The following is a 25,357-nucleotide window of genomic DNA, read 5'->3' on the forward strand; positions in this document are numbered from 1 at the left end:
GTGCTGTACTACTAACTTGTTCAATTGATTGTCAGCGGAAAACATTCAGACTGACTGAGGCTATGAAAACACTCACACACCCTTCATTGAGAACAGACTAGGCTCTATTCTTATCCCTGGGATTAATCAGGGATTGAGGCCTGAAGGTTTCACAGACAGCCATCTGCAAATAGCCTCTAGGCCAGTGCTGTTGACATCCATGCCTTCAGTTACTGTAGTCACACCCATGCTCACACCCAAAACACACTAAGATTTGTAAGTATGAAGTAAAAAAAAGAGGTGGGACAAAGGTGACAAAGAGTACAGAAATATAGTAGAGTGTGTAGTATGAATACTATAGTAGCTACAAGCAATCCCCCCAAAAATCTGCATGGGTTTTGTATGTGTTCAAAGATTACCACGTTATTGTAATGTTATGGAACCAGACTTGAAAATGATAGGAACATTTACAGGATCACAGCACCAAAGTAAAAGTGACGAAATTAAGGGGTGGTCCTAAGTGTGCATTGATGGTTATATGCCAAACAAAATCGTATAGTTGTGCTTCACGACCAAAAACAGAAAAACCTATTATATTGGAATTGTGAAATGGGGCCAATGGGAAATGGATTCAAATTTACATCCAAACCACAAGAGGCGCTGTGAGGAGATGTTAGGCACTCAACTGGGATATTGACTTCCGTCTGATTTTAACACCTTCCTATCCATGGTGGTGTCTAGACTTGTGGAGAACTAAAACTATTTTGTAGGTGTTCGCCATGTCTTACAACTACGTGGTTACAGCGCAGAAACCAACGGCTGTCAATGCCTGCATTACAGGTACACGTATGCCTCCGATGTCGTATGGACTGTCTGCAGAGCTTCGTATCAACATATCGTCGAGCACCTTATTCTGGCACGCAAATGCTCCCGCGCGAGAACTCAAGCTTCAGGCACTTGCAGGCCCCTGAAATTGCTATTGTTTGCTAAATGGTAGCAGCGTGTAACTGTCGATGCTATTTTGTAGCAAAATTGAGTTTCCATGCGTAGTCAAATTAAAAATGTCTATGACATATGGTCAAGAGTATTTGCCTCTCAGTTAGTGTGTAAAGTCAGCTAGCTTACTTTCGTTAGCTTACTTAACTAGCTTGGTACTGATGTGTGTCACGCAGGATGTTTTGAAGCCAATGCGTTTAGTGTTACCTAAAGTAAGAGATCCGAGTGTTTGTTTATAAGGTATTTGACGTACCGATTTCAAAACAACAACACTAGCGTCAACGACTAGCTCTAGTTTTCACGTGTCGCCTTCAAATATGAACTAGTTAGTTGTGAAGCCAGCGAGTGAGCTAGCTTGTTAGAGCTAGTCCAGATAGCTAGCCGACCTACATTTAATTAACCCAAGATATATATAAAAACAGGAGTCCAGTCTGGCCTAGTTATGATATATTACTACAGTGACAGTGTTAACATACTTCTTCAATAACTGTATTTAACCGGCCAGCCATTGTAAATTGTGGTTGTCCCATTCAAGTCAATGACAATATTTACTTAAAAGAGGAATTGTTGATCTCAACAATGTAGCATTGCAGTGACAAATTTGAGCAATTGTTGGTATCATTTGGGTTATTATGGTTATGGTTATTATTATTATGGCCCTAAAGGTTTACTCTCTACCAGGGCATGGCTCTTCAACAGAGATAGTTAAAGCTGTTTGACGAATTTTGTCTTTCCAATTCTTCAGGCCACTTCACCTCTGCTGAAGACCTGAATCTGCTCATAGCAAAAAACACACGGTTGGAAATCTATGTTGTCACAGCAGAGGGGCTCAGGCCCGTTAAAGAGGTGGGCATGTATGGCAAGATTTCTGTCATGGAGCTCTTCAGGCCCAAGGTGAGTACCAGGGTGGGTGGAAAAGCATAGCCAAACTTTGATTCAATGAATTGTTATCCCAATCAATAAACCTTGTGTATATTTGTTGTGTACAATGTTACTTTTTAGGGTGAAAGCAAGGATCTATTGTTCATTCTCACGGCTAAGTACAACGCCTGCATCCTGGAGTACAAACAGAATGGGGAGAGCATTGACATTATTACCCGTGCCCATGGCAATGTACAGGTAAGCACAAGCAGTAGTCCCACTTGAACCTTTCCATTACTAACTCAGTGTAAGTATGCTGTCATCTCACTAGGGAAGTTTGGACTTGCCAGATACTATCAGTTTCTGTTCATTGTGGATTTGACTGAATCATTGCGGTTATGCCAAAGACATAACTGCTCTAGAACATTTTTGTTTTGCACTCATGAAGCCAACAAAGTATAATTCATCAATGTATAGGATCTACCTTCCTACCATGTGAGCCGTGCCGTGTCCGGTGTGTGCAGAGCAACCCAATGCTCACCAAAGAATGCTGTCTTCTGGAATTTTGCCATGCACTCACCGACCCTCTTTTTCCATCAGGACCGCATTGGCCGCCCGTCAGAGACCGGCATCATTGGCATTGTGGACCCGGAGTGCCGCATGATCGGGCTGCGCCTGTATGACGGATTGTTCAAGGTGATCCCTTTGGACAGGGAGAATCGCGAGCTGAAGGCCTTCAACATCCGTCTGGAGGAGCTGCAGGTCATCGACGTGCACTTCCTGTACGGTTGCCAGGCACCCACCGTCTGCTTCATTTACCAGGTAGAGAGTGTGTGTGTGTGTGTTTTGGGTGGTTGCTGAACAAGCATTAAGATGTAAGAATGTGAGATTGACCATATATCAATTTGGGTTTCTTGGGCTGTACCTGTCTCTTATTTACATTTATGCATTTAGCAGACACTTTTATCCAAAGCGACTTCCAAGAGAGAGCTTTACAAAAGAGCATAGGTCACTGATCATAACAACGAGATAGCCCCAAACATTGCGAGCAGCCAAAACATGAAGCATACATTGTGGAAAACCAAATAAGTGCCAAAGGGAAGAACCATAAGAGCATGCAGTTAAACAAGTTGCAAGAGTTAAACAAGAGTGCAAGAGTGTACCTGTAGAGAAAAAAAAACAACAGTAAAATATTTCACAGCGAGTACAAGAATTTGAAACCGTTAAAACTAACCAACAAGAGCAACAAGTCTCTCAATACGAGTCATTGTGATCCTGGAGGAAACTAACATCAGGTCCAGCCAAGCATTCCTAAGTGCCGTTGTACTCCCTTATATCTGATTCTATGTTTACTTTGCCTCAGGATCCTCAGGGGCGCCATGTGAAGACCTATGAAGTATCCCTAAGAGAGAAGGAGTTTAATAAGGGGCCGTGGAAGCAGGAGAACGTGGAGGCCGAGGCCTCAATGGTCATCCCAGGTCAGGAGGAATCCTCAGAAGCCCAGTTCCACTACCCCAAATACTCCTCCTCCGCTGCCAACAGAAAAATACCAAAATTGAATTGTCCTCACGTTCAGCTATGTAAAATCTTGAGATTTGTCTACACAAAGATAGAGGAAGGGATTGATAAAATATTAGAAGTGTTAATAAAGGGACATAATCTCACAAGCTCCAATGCATAACTCGCAACTATTCCGTTTTTTTAGCTTAGTCTGAAAACGTTTAGAGTTGGAGTTAAACATTGTTCTTTATTAAAAGGCAGATTTAATCACTGCAGATGAATAATGACATTGAGAGCATCATTTAAAAGGATATTGAGTCTTAAATAGCACATTCTGCATGGATGATTTAATGTTTTGTTTATGTTGTAGTCCCAGAGCCATTTGGAGGTGCTATTATCATTGGACAAGAATCCATCACTTACCACAATGGGGACAAGTACTTGGCCATTGCACCTCCTACTATCAAGGTAACAACCGCACATGGGAAACAGCATCTCTTGTCTGTGATAGTGGGAACATGATCATCTGTATTCATTTGACGGGTGTAGCCTATTCTCTACGCTCACTAGTAAACTACAGAGTAGGTAACTGAACTTTGTAGAGCATGCAGCAGGTAAAGAACCTGCTACATACCTAATCGGTCGACAATTTCTCACCTTACCGTCTGCCGGTTTATTGAAATGTGACGTCTGTCTCCACAGCAAAGCACTATTGTGTGCCACAACCGCGTGGACCCTAATGGCTCTCGCTACCTGCTGGGGGACATGGAGGGCCGTCTGTTCATGCTGCTGCTGGAGAAGGAGGAGCTGATGGACGGGGCCGTGGTGCTCAAGGACCTCCGCGTGGAGCTGCTCGGAGAGGTGCTGTTTTCTTTCTGTCTGACTATCTCCACCAATCTATTTAGCAAGTATATACATTAATTTGTGTATATGAATAACACAGGGCCTGAAAATAAATGTATCGCTAGTTTAGTTCTGTATTAGCGTGAGATTACAGATGGATCATCACATAACGTGTATGATCGGATTGGCTGTTCTTTTTCCTCCCCAGACCTCCATTGCAGAGTGCCTGACCTATCTGGACAATGGTGTTGTATTTGTTGGCTCAAGACTGGGGGATTCCCAGCTGGTTAAAGTGAGTGTTTTTTTTATTTTATGTCTTGTAACTATCTTAAAATTAAACACTTGTGAACCCTCTGCATGTATCAACAATTTACTGTCTATACTTAAAAATTATGAATTTACTTGTCTGAATGCAGTTCATATTTGAGTCATTGGACTATGACACAATTCTGATTTTGACTAAATATTCATGGACTGGCCTGTATACACTCATGACGCAGACTTTAAACTGCTGTTTTAGGATCTTGACAGGCCTTTCTTAACTTGATTACTTAAGGGTCTCAGTTCGAGATCTTAAGATGAGCCAAATGAGAACCCGCAGAGATTACTGGCACTATTTGACATTTTGTGTGAAGTTCACCTCTTCACATTCACAAGCTTCATGATAATGTACTTATCAGGTCAGAAATATGTTTGTCGCATTCAGGACTTTGTCTCGTTTCTCACAGCTCAACGTGGACAGTAACGACCAGGGCTCGTATGTGGCTGTGATGGAGACCTTCACCAACCTGGGTCCCATTGTGGACATGTGTGTGGTGGATCTGGAAAGGCAAGGCCAGGGTCAGGTAAGAGCACACTAACATGAAGGCTGTTTTGCAGTATTTGGTGAATGCAAGGCTAAAATTGCTCAACCAACGATCACCATGCATTGAACAAACCATTTGAAGTGTTTTGTAACTTCTTAAATCCAAATATGTCTCAGTGCTGTCCCGGTTGACAAACAGCACCAATTATAGCAGCTCAATTGAACAGAGTTTTTGCCCATAATTCATTACCTGCACAGTCTAGAAATATAACATTTTCCAAAATAACAGAGTACAGAACACCCAGAAGCTAGCCTACCTCACAATCATTGTATTTGAAATATAACATTTTCCAAAATAACAGAGTACAGAACACCCAGAAGCTAGCCTACCTCACAATCATTGTATTTGAAGTGAGAGGCATCCAAAAGCAGACTTGAGAGGGTCAATTTTCCATTTTTGTCTGACTTAAGGACTGAATTAATAATACCCAGGTGGGTAGATAAATCCACGCGCCTACACACACACTAGCAGACCGTGACCCGTTTTCTCTCTTTCTCGCTGTCTTCCTACCTCTCTCTCTCTTTCTGTCTTTTTTATCTCCTCATTGGTGACCCTACAGTTGGTGACCTGCTCAGGGGCATTCAAAGAAGGATCCCTCAGGATCATCAGAAACGGAATTGGTATCCACGAGCACGCCAGCATCGACCTGCCTGGAATTAAAGGTCGATACCTCTCTCGGGTGCCTTGATGTTTATAGGTCTCGGATCAAATCTGATCTGTTCTCTCCACTCTGCCAGAATTTAGATTATTAGCAGGGTTTCTTCTTTGCCTTACCTGATCTCAGGGGCTCAAAAGAGCAGAGTCGACTGGATTTAACATTGGGCACCTCAGTGTTTATTCATTGTTGTTTGCAGACATGTTTGCTTGTGAGCTGTTAAATCCAAAAGCAAAGCAACAACTCATCTTCCTCAGTACACGTCTTTCTGGACAGCAGCTTTGTATGCAGCTGCATATTAGCATGCAGTGTTCCCAAGAATAATTGGGTGTGCTCAAGCCTTCGGCGACAGCACAACCATTGTTCTCTCACATATATATTTATTATTGTTTATTTTCGCCCCCCTAAAACTCAGTCAATATTTGGCCTACATACACAACGGCAGTGTCAAAAGGTTCGTCTTGGTAGCGATTACGTTGCTTCTATTGGAATGTACGTTCCGTTGCATGGTTTGGGCTTAAGTTAAGTTTTTGTGGCGAAAAGTGAAGCTAACGGTGGCTAATTTGCTAGCCACAGTCACTGACATTACTAACGTCACGAAAACACGCGTGACTACCTGTAGCAGAACATTCGTTTCGCATCTGTTAACTTGGGGGATAGCTAGGCTAACTATAGCTTTACTGCAAGGCAGCTGCAGAAACGCCACAAGCAAAGCGGCCAGGGTGATAACTATTTACTCATTTTACTTTGTGATGTGAAACACTATTATGAAATGTAATGTACAATATTAGCTGATATTATTAAGGAAGTAGGCCCACATCTACTTTCGGAAACGGTAGTCTACTATTTCACTGAAGCATTAGCATGACATTAGCCTCTGTTGCCCGGGCAACACATGATGTATCTGTTTTCAATCGTTAAAATAAACATTCCTCACATATACATTTTCGTTGTAGGATTTATTATGACATTAGATTACAAGTAAACGATTTGTGGGTGAAATTATCATTACCTGTGGTTTCAATCCAGTGTATCACTGCAACGCTGTAGCCTACGCGAGACACACGACAAAAACATCTAACATACACAGCTGTTTAGGAAGTCAAACGGCGACAGAACATGTTCGGCACTCCCCTTACTTAAATCAAAAGTCTATCTAACTACTAACCTGAACTTCATTGCCACAGCCTAAACTTTGTCAATCTGTTCATGAAAATAATTAATTTCAGCCTAAACCGTACAACGGAACGTTTAATCGAATTCAACCAACGCAATCGCTACCGAGACGAACACAGCAGTAGTCTAGTACTGTACCGTAGTAGTACAATTTACCGGGGCAGCTTCTCCACACAGGGCTATATCGCATTTTGCGTTGTTACCTTACAATGATCGCTACCAGTGAGCTTTTTATGAATGAGCGATTTTCCACTAAATAAATGTCAAGCTTATTTACGTTTTGGGGGGCATATTTTCAGTTAGCAGATGGTACTGTTTGAATCGCGATTCCATCTTCTACTGCCGGGTAACGTCGTAGAATAATCTTCAAAGGGGGTTCTTTATTAATGAATGAATGCAATGAGTAGGCTAAATGCATGAAAATATCACGAGAAGGGAAAAACTTAAAAGGACGTTTAAGTCATAGAGATTAGGTCCATTTGTACACCGGTCTGCCAAATGTATTTGTTTTGATTCAACGATGAGGCTGCCTCTTGCAGGGGAAATGAGAAGACATCCATTTCATTCTACACTTCACTCGTATTTTCAGTTGTAAATGAGCAGCAAAAAAAAAATGCTTTTAAATCTATGTAATCTTTATAAATAATAAGTATGCATTTTTATATAAAATACAGAAATATCAGTTGTAAAAATGTCATTAAAAAACGGACCCGTCCAACCGACGCAAGCAAGCACACCCTACAATTTCCCCAGAAATTGTACCCTCTCTAGTTGTATTGTATAATTAATCACAAACGCTTATATAGCCTTAAGTAGTTGGTTGGTGAAATGTGTTATACAGGTCTTGTAAAGGCTTGCAAATAGCATGTTTGGGTCCAAACACCAAGTTTAAGTTTTAGACTGAAGACTTAAGACTTTGTTTTGGACACTTGATTTTGGAGCCCTCAGTAAAAAAAAAAAAAAATTTGCCTGGTATTCAATTGTGGCACTAAGGTCCATAGGCTCTTGTTTAATTAGGGTGGTTTATTGAATAACTGGACTCAGTAGGTCCATCAGACGTTGACTCCCTCACCTTGAGCTAAGACTTCTTGATGGGATGTAATTACTCACTTATCCAATCAATGACTTGTTGAGATTGAACCAAAACCTTTAGCCCCAGAACATCCCCTAGGACCTCTGTTTTGACAAATTGAACATTTGGGTAAAACCAAGTTGCATGTATTCTCTTTCTGTTTACCCATAGTGAATGTTCAGGGATCCATTTATTTTCTCTTTCCCCATACCAATATATTTTTTCATGTTCCAGGATTGTGGCCCCTGCGCTCCGAGGCTGGGAGGGAAACTGATGATATGCTGGTGCTGTCTTTCGTTGGACAAACCAGGTGAGATAACCAGCCTCCAGCGCTTGGATCAATTTAAACTCTTCAAATATATTGGTAATAGAGAGGTGTAATTGCCCAGTTTTTTGGCATTGTGTAACATGACAAAGCTTACATGATGGTTATCTAATTAATGACAGTGTTAACATGGGTAGGTTTTTAAATGTAAGTGTCGGCTGAAAAATATGAGGGTACATACAACATTTGTCATAGTGTCAACGATATCACCCCTACAGACAAGCTCCAGATAAAATCCCAGTGGCCCAGTTACCTCCATGATTGAACTTTTGAACTTTAACATTTGGGTCTAAAAGCTCCAGTAGAAGAGGCATGATTTGGGTGCTTTATTACGTCTGTCATGACATGAGGGATTTGTCCTTCCCCAGAGTGCTGATGCTCAGTGGGGAGGAGGTCGAGGAGACTGAGCTGCCTGGTTTTGTGGACAACCAGCAGACCTTCTACTGTGGCAACGTGGCGCACCAACAGCTCATCCAGGTACACACAATCATGCCATACATTTTGGAGTAAATGAACACTTTATTCCACAATTAGACCCCCAATAGATATTCCATCATTGGAATCTCATAATCTATTTCAAGATGTACTTTTCCAATGTTCGGTCATTTGTAGTATTCATAGAGTTTCATGAATGTGTCCCTTTATGTTGAATATTAACTTATATGAATTTGTGATCAATTATTAAATATAGATTTTTTTTCCCCTCTTCAATATAATATACTTTGCTGATGTCGGCTCATACATGATTTAAAGGGGCAGTCTTGTTTAAGGGCATTGGGGAAATATTCAAATAATACTGAGACAATAAGGTTAGACTATGATAAGATTAAAACCAGGAATATTATTGTTATGGTTTCAGTTCTTATTCCTCTTGATCACTGCTGTGATGTGTTTCATGCTGTTTCCTAGTTGTTACACATTATGTAAGGCAAAATGTAAGCGGTATGTAATTGCGGTTTTATCATGCTCAAGGGATTACTTAGTGTGCATGCAATATTCAAACAGCAGCCTACCAGCTTGTTTAGCTCACATCAGTAAAGTCACCACATTACATTTTCAATTGATGTCAATTATGGTGTGTGTGTCACTGTTTTTGTGCCCCCCTAGATCACGTCGGGCTCGGTACGCCTGGTGATGCAGGACAGCAAAGCCCTGGCCAGCGAGTGGAAGGAACCACAGGGCAGGAACATCAGCGTGGCGGCCTGTAACTCGTCCCAGGTGGTGCTGGCCGTGGGCCGTGCCCTGTACTACCTCCAGATCCTCTCTGGGGAGCTCAAACAGATCAGGTACCTGAGGCACACGCTCACACTTGAGCATACAGGGACACACTCACTGACACTCACACACAGTAACTGGTCCCCTGCCTATACAGCGTGGAACTACAGCTGTGCGTTTTGTCATTCTGTGTCTCTCTCGTCCTGTCTCTCACGTTCAGATATTCATAGGCCCTTTTTGGTGTATAATGCTGCACCTCTCTCTCTCCTCTCTCTCTCTCCCTCCAACACAGCTTAGACAGTTGACACAAGTGCAGTGTTCTCACACACATTATCACGGTATCTTACTCTCTCTTCCGCACACACACACACACACACACACAAAATGAATCACAAGTAGCCTGCTAAACCCCCCCTTCCCCTACCAGCACCACAGAGATGGAACATGAGGTAGCCTGCCTGGACATCACTCCCCTGGGGGAGGGAGGGGAGTCGCCCCTCTGCGCCGTGGGCCTGTGGACAGACATCTCCGCCAGGGTCCTAAAGCTCCCCTGCTTCACTGCCCTGCACAAGGAAATGCTGGGAGGAGGTGAGAGCAGGAGGGGAGGGAGCTCCAACATGGTCGCATTGACCGTGGGTGTAGAGATGGGCAGAGATAGAGAACAATAGAAGCAGGCTAATTTTAAGGGATTTGAATGGAAGGGGGGTTTTGGGTTGAAGTGTAATATTAAAACGAGTCAATTAGTAATATGTGCTTCAACTATTTCTGTCGTGTGTGTGTGTGTCTGCAGAGATCATCCCTCGCTCCATCCTAATGACCACGTTCGAGGGCAGCTACTACCTGCTGTGTGCCCTGGGCGACGGAGCTCTCTTCTACTTCGGCCTGGATCTGCAGACAGGTCAAGAACCAAAGCTTGAATAAAAAATGTTTTACTGGTGAATGTTAAGGGCCTGAATTTGTAAATCAAGGTGTGCCACAGCAACATTATATCTAATTAAAATGGGGTTTTCACTTTTAAACAAAACAGTAATAATACATGCATATTAATAATAAAGTTAATGCAATAAGAGCTGTAATAATGGCAATCAAAGTAGTAAATTGTTGTTTTGTGATTGACTCTCCCACTGTGTATCAGGTGTCTTAAGCGAGCGTAAGAAGGTGACCCTGGGCACCCAGCCCACAGTGCTGCGCACCTTCCGCTCCCTCTCCACCTCCAATGTGTTCGCCTGTTCCGACCGGCCCACCGTCATCTACTCCAGCAACCACAAGCTGGTCTTCTCCAACGTCAACCTCAAGGAGGTCAATTACATGTGTCCGCTGAACTCGGAGGGCTACCCTGACAGGTCAGTGGCGTCCGGAAGACAGTCGTGCTACGCTAAATGTAGAGAAAACAGTCTCTTGAAGTCTGATATTTTGTTCAAGACTCCCAATATAACATTTAAACTCCTATGTGCTTTTTAATTTACCTGAATCAACGACAAACCATGGTTGTTTTAATGAGATGTTGTAGTATTAGGTTGGTGTGTAATCTGTTTGCGTTCTTCGACAGTCTGGCTCTTGCCAACAACAGCACTCTAACCATCGGCACCATCGATGAGATTCAGAAGCTCCACATTCGGACTGTCCCCCTCTACGAGTCTCCCAGGTGACCCCCCCCTCTGGCCAAACCGCTAGTATTTAACAGTAGGGAATGGGGCTATGCATGTGTCCTGAACAATTTTCATCAGAGTACTGCAAGAACAAATTTGAGAACAGTGGCAAATTGATAGCTTCTCAGAATCAGAATTCTGAAGACGTATTAGATAGTTCTTCACTTCCAATCCTGTTTGCCTGTTCCTATCATTGAGTGATGGGTCTCTTGTTTTGTGTTTCTTTTCTTTTTACACCAATTGTTCCTCCATCTCTGGCCTGTCTACACATTTCCTCCTCTTCACCCTGCTTTGTTTAATCGAATGCTCGCTCAGCCGTCTCATTCCCCCCCCCCTCTCTTTGTTCCTGTCTCAGGAGGATCTGCTATCAGGAGGTGTCACAGTGTTTTGGGGTGCTGTCCAGCCGAGTGGAAATGCAGGATGCCAGTGGAACCACCTCGGCTGTTCGCCCCAGTGCGAGCACTCAGGTATATGTTCTAGCAATCCGGTTGCTATGCAAGTGCTTGGTTTGATACACTAGCACGCGCACAGTTAAGTCAAAGGATAACTTAACGTAAAAGCTTAGCTTCTGCCATAGACAAAAGCATAGGGTATTCAGATGTAACGTAGTATTCAATTACTCTGGTTTGGTTTTAGGATTTACAACACTTACAAGTCTGACTCAATGACACAACCTTTGATAGCTCAAGGCTATGTGCGCCTTGGGATTCACAGGCTCCAGTCCTGCTTCTTTTCTGTGCCAATTTATGAAGCAACTGCTCACAGTAGGATAATTTGGCACTCGTGTTAAAAGGAATTCTGTCCTGTGGGACTCGAACAAGGAACTGTACAGAGACTTAGAGCGATAATGAGAACATTTTCCTCATCTTCTTTGTTTCAGCAGTAAAGGACATATCCTTTAAGAAGAGCTGTGAAGATTACGCCGCAGTGAAAATCATAGAAAAGAGAAATTGTGGATTATAGTTGTCTGGGTTGTTCAACATATTTAATCCAACAATACAGCACAAAGTGGACAATATATATACCAGATAGCCATGCTTGTCGATGTTACGGGGGTCAGATGGCTGAGCGGTTAGGAAGTCGGGCTATTAATAGAAGGATGTTGTTTCGATTCCCGGCCGTGCCAAAAGACGTTGTGTCGTTGGGCAAGGCACTTCACCCTACTTGCCTCGGGGAGAATGTCCCTGTACTTAATGTAAGTCGCTCTGGATAAGAGCGTCTGCTAAATGACTAAATGTAAATGTTTTATTGAGGTCTAGAAGCAAACCCCTGTTCCATAACGACCTGACATGTCCTGGTGGTTTCCTCCTTTTCACTTGTGGAGACTAAACACTCCCAACAACCCCTCATCCTGTCATAGAAACCTGACAGGGTTTTCATGTCCTCATATCTCTTTCCCTCACCCTCTCTTCCCACCCCCCTTTCCCAGGCCCTGTCCAGCAGTGTGAGCTCCAGCAAGCTGTTCCCTAGCAGCACCTCCCCCCACGAAACATCCTTTGGAGAGGAAGTAGAGGTTCACAGCCTCCTCGTGGTTGACCAGCACACCTTTGAAGGTACAGTGACATGGAAAAGATAACTGTGGTTCCTCCGATGCCCATAACCCTGATCCGTATCACTTACGAAATGGGCAATGTGCCTGGAGTTGTAGATGCCAACAGCTGTTGTGCGCACAGTTTCTACAGAAATAAAATGAAGTGGTTATTTAGATAAGACGGAAGCAGCAAATGAATATGTGCCCTTATACATTTTCCTGCCAGTCCTCCATGCCCACCAGTTCCTTCAGAGTGAGTATGCCCTCAGCATGGTCTCATGCAAACTGGGCAGAGACCCGGCGGTCTACTTCATCGTTGGCACTGCCATGGTGTACCCGGAGGAGGCGGAGCCCAAGCAGGGCCGGATTATCGTCTTCCACTACACTGACGGTGAGCAGACTGAAGAATGGTGCTTTCAACCAAGTGGCTTTTTTTACTGTCTTTATCATTTAGGCCACTCTCTCTGTTTCCACGCTGTCTTTCCTTTTATTGGAACTTTTTTTTTTTTTAGTTTTGCCCCCCTCCCTTCCCCCTGGCTCTTCTGGCTTCCCTAAAGTCCCATCTCACCGTTTTAGCGTTGATCGTCTCTCCCCTAAGATGTCTGTCTGTGTGTCACTCTTTCCTCATTGTCTGCCCCCCCCCCCACACACACACACACGTTTTCGCTCCCATGATACTGGTAAACATGTATGCATCAGTTGAAATCTTCCTTTTCAAAAGGCCTCACGAACGTCAGTTTTATTCTGTGTCAACAGTGGAGAGACATTATGAATACCGATTTGAGTTCTGAATGCTGGCGTTGTGTCCCTTGTGCAGGTAAGCTTCAGACGGTCGCAGAGAAGGAGGTGAAGGGAGCGGTTTACTCTATGGTGGAGTTCAATGGCAAACTGCTGGCAAGCATCAACAGCACAGTGAGTGGGCCTGTTGGTTGATTGAATGTCACAGGCAAATTTAACACCTAGACTTTTACTAGATTGTGGTGAATGATATTTTGATTTGTGAGAAAAACCAAGGAGAAGCCTTTTGAAAGTAGTCAGTTTTTTGGGTTCTCATCACCCACCCTAGACATCTCACACCATGAACAGGATACAGCCAGAGGGCACTGAGGAGCTAGTGGGTATGTGTGTGTAATTGTGGTTGAAACACACTGATGTAACCTGGAAAGCATCTGGGCCTATTGCTGAAGTGCTAATGGAAAAAGAAAAACGTGTGAAACTGCAGTATTCAATTTGGGCTATCTTAACCAGTGTTGTCTCATTTAAACACTTTTTGCCAAGTTCTGGTCTATAAATGAAGGGGGTTATACAAATAATTCTAACCCAACTCAAGTATTATTTTTTTATTATTATTTTGAAGAAAGGACCAAGTAAAAAAACAAACATTTTGCCATGAAAACTGATTATTGGAGCCACTTGTCCTAGTCAAGATATTAAAGAAATCTTAGAACTAACTGTTATATTTCACCCACATGCAACAAAGATGTGGTAGAAAGGGCCCTTTCCCTATAGCTAGACTGAAATGCAATGAACTCCGTTTGAGTTCCTGTTGGTGACAACAGAAACAAAACAATACCTACAAGAAGTGTGAGTAAACATTGAATTTGCCATCCACATCATTCAGGAGTGACTAGCTGGCTTTGTTTATTATTGAATTGTCTTTGTCGACTCACATTGGATCCCCTGGACTGTGTGTGTCTCAGGTGCGTCTGTATGAGTGGACGGCAGAGAAGGAGCTGCGCACCGAGTGCAACCACTACAACAACATCATGGCCCTGTACCTGAAGACTAAAGGAGACTTCATCCTGGTTGGAGACCTGATGAGGTCTGTGCTGCTGCTGGCTTATAAGCCCATGGAGGGCAACTTCGAGGAGGTGAGGGAAGGTCTGACTCTTCTAGCGTGTTCCACTAAATAAGATCTCAGGGCTTGAGTCAGCTACTGCAATCTTTCTGTGGGTTTCAGCGCACCAGGGTCTTGATCGAGGCCAGCGCTCATAGTAATGGTTGCTTATTGGAAAATTTCTGATTTAGTGGAGCCTAGCAGGAAGTTAAGAGCAGAGTCTAGTCCAAAGAGACATTAAAATACAAGGGGTTAGTTATTAGCTTGAGACAGTGACCGCTAATGAGATACCAGGAGTTGGGTGATACTGATGGGTCACAGACTTCATGGAGTCGTAACATTTAAAGAATATGCCACAAAGTAATAAATGAAACTTTTATTAAAGTTTAAAATAATTGGTCCAATAATTTGACTATATAAAATGTCAAAGGTTCCTACATGTTTAAGTTTATGGGTGCACATTAAATACCCTCTAATTAAAGCTGACAAGTCTGCCCTTTTTATCTCATGGTACACAATGAGTCATTGTTCCTTCCTTTTATGACACCTGTGTACTCTCATTTCAGATAGCGCGTGATTTCAATCCCAACTGGATGAGCGCCGTCGAGATCCTGGATGATGACAATTTCCTGGGGGCAGAGAACGCCTTTAACTTGTTTGTGTGTCAGAAGGACAGGTGAGGACAGCTGGCCCATGTCATCTCTCACTAGTAACCCCCTCTCTCTAGCCGCAGGGGGCTGAATTCATTTGACCTTTTAAGTTTTCTATTCACTTTTTTGGCACCATTATTTCTCTTTGCCGGTTCAAGTTAATTGTTACACAAACTATATGTGGCATGGGCTTTCTCTAGGCTTTGAGCGTAACCTGACACAGGTGTTGGATTTGGTGCTTCTTCTGTCCTGAGGGCTCATGGTGTCTGTTTGGGTTGGTGAACTGTACGCCTTGATGAGGTTCTGGGTGGAGTCCATGTTTATCATTTGGGTAGACAGTTTAAAGCCTCCTCCGTGTAACAACTTCACACGAGGAGTGGACTCTCATAGCCCTTACCACAGAATGCCTTCCACTCATTCTCTCCCTCCACCTCTCTTTCCTGTATCGTTGCCCTGGGCAGCGCCGCCACCACAGACGAGGAGCGCCAGCACCTGCAGGAAGTGGGCGTGTTTCACCTGGGCGAGTTTGTCAATGTCTTCTCCCACGGCTCGCTGGTGCTGCAGAACCTCGGCGAGAGCTCCACCCCCACCCAGGGCTCTGTGCTCTTTGGCACAGTCAATGGCATGATCGGTAGGGCGCCATTATGATTCAGTACCATGCAGAGCACAGAGTTCTAAACTACCAGTTTGAATGGTCTGATTCCACATCACATAGTAATGCTTTGGCTCATATATTGGATACAGAAAAAATGGGGGGCAAATTGTCTTGAAGCACAAATACTGTACACAAGCAGAGTAAGTGAATGACTTTGAAGAGGCGTTTGATGGATTTATTAGCCAGCAAGTCTTCTCATAGCATTGGACTGCATTTCTATTCATCCAATTTGAAGCATAGAGACAAAAACATTTACATTTTAGGGCAGATCGATCCTTTAGGAGGGAAAGAAAGTGCAAGTCGGGTAGAATGATCACCTCATTACATGCTCATTGTAGTTCTGTCATCCCAAAGGTAAGGGCAAGAAATCATTGAAAAGAGGTTGGTGAAATCATTTGGACATGCTTATCTTACCCTTACCGTTACCGTGCACCACAATTTTTTTCTCCTTGGCACCTTCACGCTTCTTCTGAAAGTATCCTTGGAAAGTTTTGAACAGAAGCACTAGCCTGCTCTTGCCAATGGTCAGCCAAAGGGAATTTTAATGAGCAAGGGATACAGAACACCCTCGCATTGTTTCTGCTCTCAAATAAGCGATGATGTATTCGAGATGAGAGGGAAAAGGCAGCCATTTTAGGGATTTGTATTACTCTTGTCCAACGTTCACAAATCAAATTCTGTGTCAAAGGTATCCTGCTGTCAAACTAATGGGACTGCCACATAGGATTTTCACTTTTTGTTATTTTTGATGAAAGAGATGACAGGGGACAAAGATTAAAGAAACATGTAAATGAAGGTTTGTGCAAGATGGAGATAAGGGGGCACTGTATATAGGGAGGGGGGGGACAATCGAGAGCGAGGAAGAAACCCTGAAAGCATGACAGAGAGAAAAAAATGGAGAGGAAGAGAAATGTTTCTCTGTAGATTATGCATTGTTAACTGCCATGAGACATCTCTATATGACTGACAGCCCTCCCCCTCCATCTCCCCCATGTGCTACACAGGTCTGGTAACCTCCCTGTCAGAGGGTTGGTACAGCCTCCTACTGGACCTACAAAACCGCCTTAACAAGGTCATCAAGAGCGTGGGCAAGATCGAGCACAGCTTATATCCTTTCACTGGACCCAGGGTGTCCACACACTCACTGTCAAAATATGTGTGTGTGCTCAAGATTCCCCTAACTGAAGGTGTGCTGTCAGAATGCTGGTTGTTGTCTTAATACACCTCAACTGTAAATGTCAGGCCACCTTGTCATGCTGTGTGTCCCATGCGTGAAACAAGTGCTGTGGAGCTGTATGAAATGCTGTTATGTGTACAAGGCTGGTCCGTGGATACTGCCTCTCCCAAATATTTTATTCAACTTTATTCATCATGGCTTGCATAATAATGACAACTTGTCAATGTGATGGGAATCTCATTGTTGGCACGTTATTTTGGCAGCACACTTCCATAACTGAAAGTAGTGTGAAACTACTGTACGTGACATGTCAGTTTGCCTGCTATTCTGACAGTTGCCTTGTCTTAAAGCACTTTTTGTGTCAATCCAAAGTCTTTTCCTGTAATACTACTTGTCCCTGAGAGCGATCATGTGAAACTAATTGAGAATCCAAGTTTTGTTGCACTGTGAAATTCTCTGCAATGCCATTTGCTTTCTGTTTTGATGTATGAAATTGCCATGGAATGCTAGATGGTGCTATTTGTATCCTGTTTTGTTGTGCAATTGTTTTGTGTTCCTTGACCACCCTGGCACCTGGAGGTCATTCCACACAGAGCGCAAGACTGAGCATGCTACGGGTTTCATCGACGGTGATCTGATTGAGAGCTTCCTTGACTTGGGCCGAGCTAAGATGCAAGAGGTGGTCAGCAGTCTACAGGTATGAGCAAGCACACTTCATCCAACTCATTCAGTCAGACATAACTTATAGCAAGCTCAAACAGCTGGTAGTATACAGTTCTTGTGTAAATATAAGTATAGGTTATTGCTCTACGGTTGGCTGTAAATGTATAGCTTGGCTGCAACGAAGGTTCACGACACAGGACGCCCGCTGTCTGTTTCAGATTGATGATGGCAGTGGCATGAAGAGAGAGGCGACAGTGGACGAAGTCATCAAGATCGTGGAGGAGCTGACGAGGATTCACTAGCCCCGCCCCCGGACCCCACGGGTCAGGCACACAATGTGCTGGGGTGAGAGGGGAGACGCTCGTGGCTCTGTAAATAATTATAAATAAAATCCAAGCGTGTGCATGTCCGTCCTTCGAACCTCAATGAATGGACACCTTTTAATATCTAAAGGTGCTAATCACACGCATACAGAATTTGAAGACCCCTTTGGACTCAATGGCTGGCATCCTGTAGGCTAACCCAGAGGCAAACAAAGGGATTGGTCAGCGTGTGATTGTAGGTCGGTGTGTGCTAATGTCGTAAGACTCCCTACGGATCTTTGTATTAGGCTTTAATTATAGGAAAACCTTTGAGCTCCACCAAAATGTACAATAAAGTTTGATGGAACAATCACTGTAGTGACACAAGATGAAACTCTTAAACTGACATTCGCTGAGTAGAACTGTTTGGAGTTTGGAGAACATAATGGCTGAGGAAGGATGGAAGGAAACAATAGATTCTTAGCTTTTTGTCTTTGTCAAGTTCTCCATGTTTCTTTTAAATAAAGTTTGCTTTAGTACTGTGTGCATTGTGTTTCAACCTTTTGTGTACTTGACATTAAATCATCCTGTCACTAAAACACCTACTATATTCCATCCACCCACAAGTACATCAGAAGATAATTTGACATGGCAAGGTTGATTTTACAAAGGAACCTTGTATTTTTGAAAAGTGATGTTCAACACCAAACTGGATTCTAAAGCCTCAATTTAGGAGGCATTAAAGCAATTACCTTTTAATAGTAATAATTTAATTGAAATTCGTTATTGTCCAACCCAGCTAATGCGTCTTCGAAGATGTCGGCAGCACATAACTTTGGGTCAATTCAACATTATACGATAGCAGTGTACACTCTAGAAGCTCACTTTGTACCCCGTCTGAGCTGTTTCAAATTGAGATTCAGTTTTGACTGGGTTTGCCTTCAAACCTTGGATGAGGTAAGCAGGGCCATGTTATTTTCAGTTCACAAGCAAAGCATTTCAGTTTATTTAGTATGCTTGTTTATTAAGGTTTTGACATTGGGTCCGTTTTCTGAAGTAATTATTCAGAAGAAACCTAAAAGAGGCCTCGGGTTGAGAAACAAATGAACAATATAATTTTGCACTTAATCTTAGGCAATAGACAAATAGCAGTCATCCTGTAACTGTATGCCTGTCTTTAAAGTATCCATCACAGTTATTTGTTTGGAAGGTGATATTTGTCAGTCATATCAGTGAGGTGTTAGACTGGTATGCAGGTGCTGCAGATTTGTTTAGGTCATTAGCTTTAGTTATGCCCTTGCTGAATAGTAGGCCTATGCTGTTGCATCAAGGAGGTTTTGTACAATCGGCTATTACTTTGCCAGCACTATATGCTACAATGGCCATAGATTGAGCCACAGAATAAATTACATAATGCGTATGATTGCATACAACCACTGTCAGGTTTCTCAGAAAATCAGTCAACACTGTTTTATCAGCTATGCAGACGCTCCGGCGCCTGTTTCAGAGACAAGGCGATGGGATCGAAAGGTGAGGGCGAGTGAGCGCAGCGCAGGTATGTTTTATTGATCAAGAGCGGGAAGGGAGAAAGCTGGCGAACATGGGTATGAATTATGAATCAGATGAGTGAAAGGGAAAAGAGAGGTCTGCAGAGAAGGGGATGAACTCAAGAAGCAATAGATATGGGGTCTCATAGAAAATGTAAGGCTGTGGCAAACATGAGGAGGAAGGAGTTCGAACACGTTCCGAAATAGACTATTTATGTTGTAATATTCTTAAAGTAGGTTTACGTGATTTATCTTCATTGCAACCAGATGCCTGGACAGCCTAGATCATGCTAGATTACTGGCTTTGGTCTGCAAATCCTAGAAATAGGCTACATCCCAATTAGTGCTAATTTTATCTAATGCTAATTTCACTTTAAATGCCCTTATCCAACCTCTCCACCCGGCCCCGATGAACATGGTCCTTTTTCAACCATGTATTCCCGTTATTATAATGATCATATTCATCAGTTTGTTGTTTGTTGACTCACTACGTTGGGCCTTTGAGCCACCATTATGAACGTCATCCTGCCATTTGCAACAACTGACTGGTTTTGGTTGTTGGATTTCAGATAAAGAAATGTTTTAAGTTTCCATTGCCGACCTATCAAAAGCACATAACCTATATCTAACATTTTAGGACGAGGCAAATGTATTGTCAAATCAATCGAGGGTAGCCTGAGAAACGGTTTGGCTAATCTGCAGTCAGTGTTTAACAAAACAAAGTTTATTTGATGAAGTAAACACTACTTGGGAAGATCACAGTTCTGATTTAGGCCTATGCTTGTCAGTCTTGTTAAAGAGAAATCATGGAATTATATAGGCTACTTCGTACTTTGCTAAATGTAGGCTGTTCAGGTAGGCTACTGTTGGACTATTTGAACACGCAAAGTCTATCTAGGTTAGAGAAGAGTTTCTGTTCAATGTGTAATAAAGTGAAGACTGAAGATGACTCACAGTCAAACTGAGCTTTTAAGAAGCTGAATCTAAAAGGTGATGAATGTGAATGGTAATAGAAAATCCCGAATAGTATTTTGTTGCTACCTTGAAGGTTAAGTTTGCAAAGAAACCTTTATTATGTAAAAAAAAAAAAAAAAAAAAAAAAAAGCAATATCCATACAAAAACGTCAAGGTGAACTGCGCCACAGTAGCCTATAGTGGATTGGCTATATTCATTTCTCAGGAACAGTTATACTCAGGCAAGATTCTTGTTATGAGCCAAAACATTTAATCAACACCACACCTGTCAGAACCATGCACACATACTTGCATGGTGCTTAGCTTCCTTTTTTTAAACACTTACATCATAACGTTTTACGTCAAAATAAATACAAATTAATATATCTTTAAGAAAAACAGTTACATTTCTATATATGTTCGTAATCCTGTATGTTGATCACAAAACTGAATGTACAATCTTACATAGAGTAGCCTACTGTATAGCTCAGCCCAATAATTACATTGACTTAGTGTTGCTGCGTAACATTTACAGAAATGTTGTGGACTGTAACATAAGGGTTGGTCGGCAAGGCAACAAATTGAGTGTCACGGAGTAGACAAGGGTCGGGTCTTTGGAAGGAAAAGGGTAGGTCTATCTCCCACCTTGAGTTCAATCCAAATCTCTTTTACGACCAGGTTTTAGGCATAGAAGGTTTCCACTTTCACAGCCTGGCAGAACATGGTCATTGAGAACACCAAGCCAAGAATCTGTAGAGATGAAACAGAGATTACATTAGAGACAAATAATCCATGTAATGGACATCAAATCACCCATCACTTCTGCTGTTGAACCTTCTTGTTTTGAATGTAGCTGCTGTATTACTCTTGTTTTGAATGTAGCTGCTGTATTATTATTGTTTTGTACCTGAGTGAGAGCAGTACACAGAGCAAATATCCAAAGTGCCACCAGGTTTTCATTTAGCCAATCCTTCACTCGCTCATAACATGGCTGCAGAGATACAGAAAAGAATACATTAGAATATAGATACAATTCAATATATTACCTTCACTTCAAATAAACACAAGGTTTTAAAGTACTCAAGTGATTCAATAATGATTCGGTTATATGGGTAGTTTGATACTACAATGATCACAAAAGTACAATTATAATCAACATTTTGTGTTGTTCTCACCAAATGAATAGGCTTGAATGTACCTGCTCCCCTACCCCCTACTGTTGCCATGATTCTGACACAGAACCAAATATGAAAAACAAGCTCTGTGGAAACATTTGGCTCAAACAAGTTTCCATAGCTCTATGCTGTGCTGCAAAAAAAAGGAATTTTCAATTTGTTTGTTAGTCTGTGTGTGTGTGTGTGTGTGTGTGTGTGTGTGTGTGTGTGTGTGTGTGTGTGTGTGTGTGTGTGTGTGTGTGTGTGTGTGTAAGTGTACTTACTGCAGTCCACCAGGTCCCTGGGTTATTCAGACCACAGTTGTCACTGTACTCCAAGCAGCAGGAGTCTGGCACACGCGTGGCATTATATACCTCAAACCAATCTGTATGATTGGTTACACCACAACACCGGAACTGCAAAACAGATAGATACAACATCTTAAGTACAATGGATTTTTTTCAATGCTAGAAATGTCACACACAATATCTATCTTAGTCTGGGGTTCACTGACTTACACTGACAGTGATTGTGCAGGTGAGTTTATCAGCACAGTTACTCAAGCAAATAACATATACTGTCCCAGAGTCCGTGCAGACACAACCACACCAACAGTTTCTCTCCATTTGTTTTCTTTTCTCCATCTTTGTTTTCTATCTTTTTTTTTCTCAATCTCTCTCTCATACACATTCCTCTGTCCCATCACAGTCTTTTATTACAAGTAAAAACCAGTCATCACAATCTCTGTGTGATGTAAAAGTAGTCCACTCTATCATGGAACAACCCCACAGCATGGAATCATCGTTTGATGTTTTCCAACAACTTTCACCACAACCGTGAAAGTTCTGTTGCATTTCCTAAATCCAAATATCTTTCCTCACCTTGTGTTTAATTTGGTGTGGAGATTTCTGACTATGAATAATACAAAAAAGCAAAATCAAAGTGAAGCTGTAAACAAACTCCGATCATTGGGGGGAGTTTGTAATTATAATTTGCATTAATTTCTCCACTTTTGGTAACCTATTTTAAGACCCAAGGCTTCACACTAAATCTGGTTTTATTGCATCGTTTCAAGTCCACTTGGTGGTAGAAGTAAACATGTAATTATACCTTTATCTAACAATACATTTCTATGCCACCTTTTTCATAGCCCAAGCTTAATGTACCAATTTTAATAATTTACCACCAGGGGGCATTTTAAGTAGCACAAGTGGCATGATAATGTGTGCAAGCATGATTACATCTGAAAAATCATTTTTCACACATTTAAAGACAGGACCTGAAAATTCTCCAGTCTGACCTTCTCATTGAATGTGGATGTATGATTTGAGAGGGGGCTAAGGAGAAAAGACATGAGGCTGGGCTTTAAAGAGGTCAAACCTAGCCTGTCTACAGGCGTCTTACATCCGTTTGTACAATCATCCAGGCATTCGTCAAGCCCACGTTCCCCTCGGTGCCAAAGAGCTGGAGCCCTCTCTTCAGATCCCTCTGGGCATAGTGGTCAATCTGAACAAGGCAGACAGGGAGAGAGGAATCAAAAAAAATATGTACATTATAGGTTTGTGTTGTACAAACCCCTCAGGTGCTACTTTTTGCTCCTTCACATCACAGTTTGACGATAAACTGTACAGTATTAGTCTTGGTAGTGATTTAAAAATAAAAAAATACAACCTTCCTTCTGTTCTTCCTTTCTTTTACACGTTTGTGCAAGTGCCAGATTTAATTGACAGATTTGGGTAACAATTGTAGACATAATCCACCCAACTTAGTTATGGTGCTCAAGGGAACTAGAGCAGTAGGGATTGTCATGAGTTTCCAGTTGAGACTTGTCTCTATTTGAACTACACTTCATTTGGAGTGCAATTAGACACATACATGGATGTGCAAAGGTATTGATGAGTTTAATAAACATGAAATAGACTGGTAAACAATCACATGTAAGACATTTGCAATGAAATATTGACAAATGACCATAACTGATTACCTTTATTGAACTATATTGAAATATTATTTTAAAAACCTGGCAAAGAAAAATAAATAGCTTTTCTCCCTCTCTCTCTCTCTCTCTCTCTCTCTCTCTCTCTCTCTCTCTCTCTCTCTCTCTCTCTCTCTCTCTCTCTCTCTCTCTCTCTCTCTCTCTTTCTCAATCTCTTTCACACACACACACACACACTAATGTGCGCCGTTTAACTTTACTCACACATTGGCAACGTCAACAACACATCGATCTCAATGATCTCCATTGACTAAGAATCCTCTTCTCAACACTGGGACTGGATAATGCAGTCCTTAAGTCTGGTTCAGTAGAATCTCAACCCAGAGGAAGAACTATGCCTTCCAACCCTGCTGTCAGACTCCCTCTCCCCTCCTTGTTCAATTTGTCTATAGACCATTTACACATTCTGTTTTGGACCCTAGGGCAGGGAACTACAGCACTTGGCTAGTTTGCCTTTAGAGTTGGTCTGGTTGTTTTCCAGATTCAGTGCATCTGGGTACAATTATGTGAAAAATAATTTGGTTATTTCCAATCCCTACATTACATTACATTACATGCTAACTAAATAAAACGGGAATCACACAAATGTTTTGAAGTATCTCAATTTTTTTTATAATATTGAAAACAACATTTTAAGCAGACTATTATTAGACAAATAACCCAGTAATCCTTTTTACAACTTTAGACACCACAAATCTCTGAAAGCTCAAGTTCCCCTGTCTACAGCATTTTGTCCTTCGCAACTGCAGTGGCCCTCAAATACAGCAGGCAACATGAGAATGAACAATCAATTATTCAGAATGAGAGAAGGGTATAGAGAGAGGGGGGATATTAGGAGAGAGTTCTAAGGGATGAGATGGATAGAATGAAAGAGAGGGAGAGAGTGCACACAAGGGAGATGAGGAGAAGAGATGGTACAACACAGAAGACGCAGAAGAGATGAAAACAAACCTAGGTGAATAATTCACCCCTATGTGGAAACTGCTGCCATCTAAAAGTACACCAAACAATGTACATTAAGGAGACTTTATCCCTGATTAAAAAGCATTTGCAAGAAAATCTTGGCATAAAGGGAGGAGAAAGAGCTAGCAGAAAGAAGGAAGACTAAATTAGAAGAGAAGCGTGTCAATTCAGCTACCCACATGTAATGTTTCCATCCATTTGATCATAAATGGGAAGAAAGACAAGGACAGAGATTAGTTACATGGGAGAAATAAAAATACTGAGGACAAAGAGAACACATCCCTTTGGATGACCCTTTTGAGCACAAATTTTAATTAGCCCAGATACAGCTAACACGCCATAAACATGTCTTCATAAGTCAACTATCCAGCCGCTTTTGGCAATAGTTTTTCCACCTGCTGTGGGACAGTTTTATAAACCTTAACCATCTTAAGACAATTATTTGAATCATTTAATTTGATCAATTATCCTTGTCCTTGTTTGTTGTCCCATACATACATAAGATGTTGTCTTTTGTGAATCAAAATACTATTTGATTCCAGGATTAATACTCTTTGGGTGTGTAGTTAATAGTAGCATCTTTATCATGCTGCAAGTTTTATAAATGGTATGCCATTTACCCTAGGGCAGGGAACTACAGCACTTGGCTAGTTTGCCTTTAGAGTTGGTCTGGTTGTTTTCCAGATTCAGTGCATCTGGGTACAATTATGTGAAAGATAATTTGGTTATTTCCAATCCCTACATTACATTACATTACATGCTAACTAAATAAAACGGGAATCACACAAATG

The 25,357-nt window shown here is 42.0% G+C and overlaps 2 protein-coding genes across 4 annotated transcripts in view; one reads left to right on the plus strand and one right to left on the minus strand.

The window, feature by feature from the left end:
- The first annotated feature begins 665 nt into the window (after window positions 1-665).
- On the plus strand, window positions 666-18,496 carry ddb1 (damage-specific DNA binding protein 1). The gene is made up of 27 exons (XM_062471139.1): window positions 666-819; window positions 1,721-1,869; window positions 1,978-2,094; window positions 2,437-2,658; window positions 3,200-3,314; window positions 3,707-3,804; window positions 4,039-4,197; window positions 4,388-4,471; window positions 4,908-5,024; window positions 5,605-5,707; window positions 8,183-8,258; window positions 8,642-8,750; window positions 9,381-9,559; window positions 9,916-10,076; window positions 10,279-10,386; window positions 10,624-10,831; window positions 11,038-11,133; window positions 11,493-11,604; window positions 12,567-12,690; window positions 12,895-13,059; window positions 13,486-13,580; window positions 14,369-14,539; window positions 15,072-15,181; window positions 15,617-15,786; window positions 16,815-16,917; window positions 17,561-17,684; window positions 17,869-18,496. The coding sequence occupies exons 1-27, from the start codon at window positions 759-761 to the stop codon at window positions 17,950-17,952; spliced, it is 3,420 nt and encodes a 1,139-aa protein (XP_062327123.1). The 5' UTR covers window positions 666-758; the 3' UTR covers window positions 17,953-18,496.
- Window positions 18,497-20,929: 2,433 nt separating this feature from the next.
- tspan4a (tetraspanin 4a) overlaps window positions 20,930-25,357 on the minus strand; it is a 44,168-nt gene continuing 39,740 nt past the window's right edge. For all 3 annotated transcript variants that reach the window (XM_062471144.1, XM_062471146.1, XM_062471143.1), the window contains 4 exons: window positions 23,012-23,113; window positions 21,892-22,023; window positions 21,361-21,444; window positions 20,930-21,203 (listed from right to left, as the gene is read on the minus strand). In XM_062471144.1, coding sequence (XP_062327128.1) covers window positions 21,135-21,203; window positions 21,361-21,444; window positions 21,892-22,023; window positions 23,012-23,113 — 387 coding nt within the window. In that variant the 3' untranslated portion in view covers window positions 20,930-21,134. The remainder of the gene's footprint in view (window positions 21,204-21,360; window positions 21,445-21,891; window positions 22,024-23,011; window positions 23,114-25,357) is intronic.

This window comes from Osmerus eperlanus, chromosome 10 (genome assembly GCF_963692335.1).
Source record: "Osmerus eperlanus chromosome 10, fOsmEpe2.1, whole genome shotgun sequence".
Lineage (NCBI taxonomy): Eukaryota > Metazoa > Chordata > Actinopteri > Osmeriformes > Osmeridae > Osmerus > Osmerus eperlanus.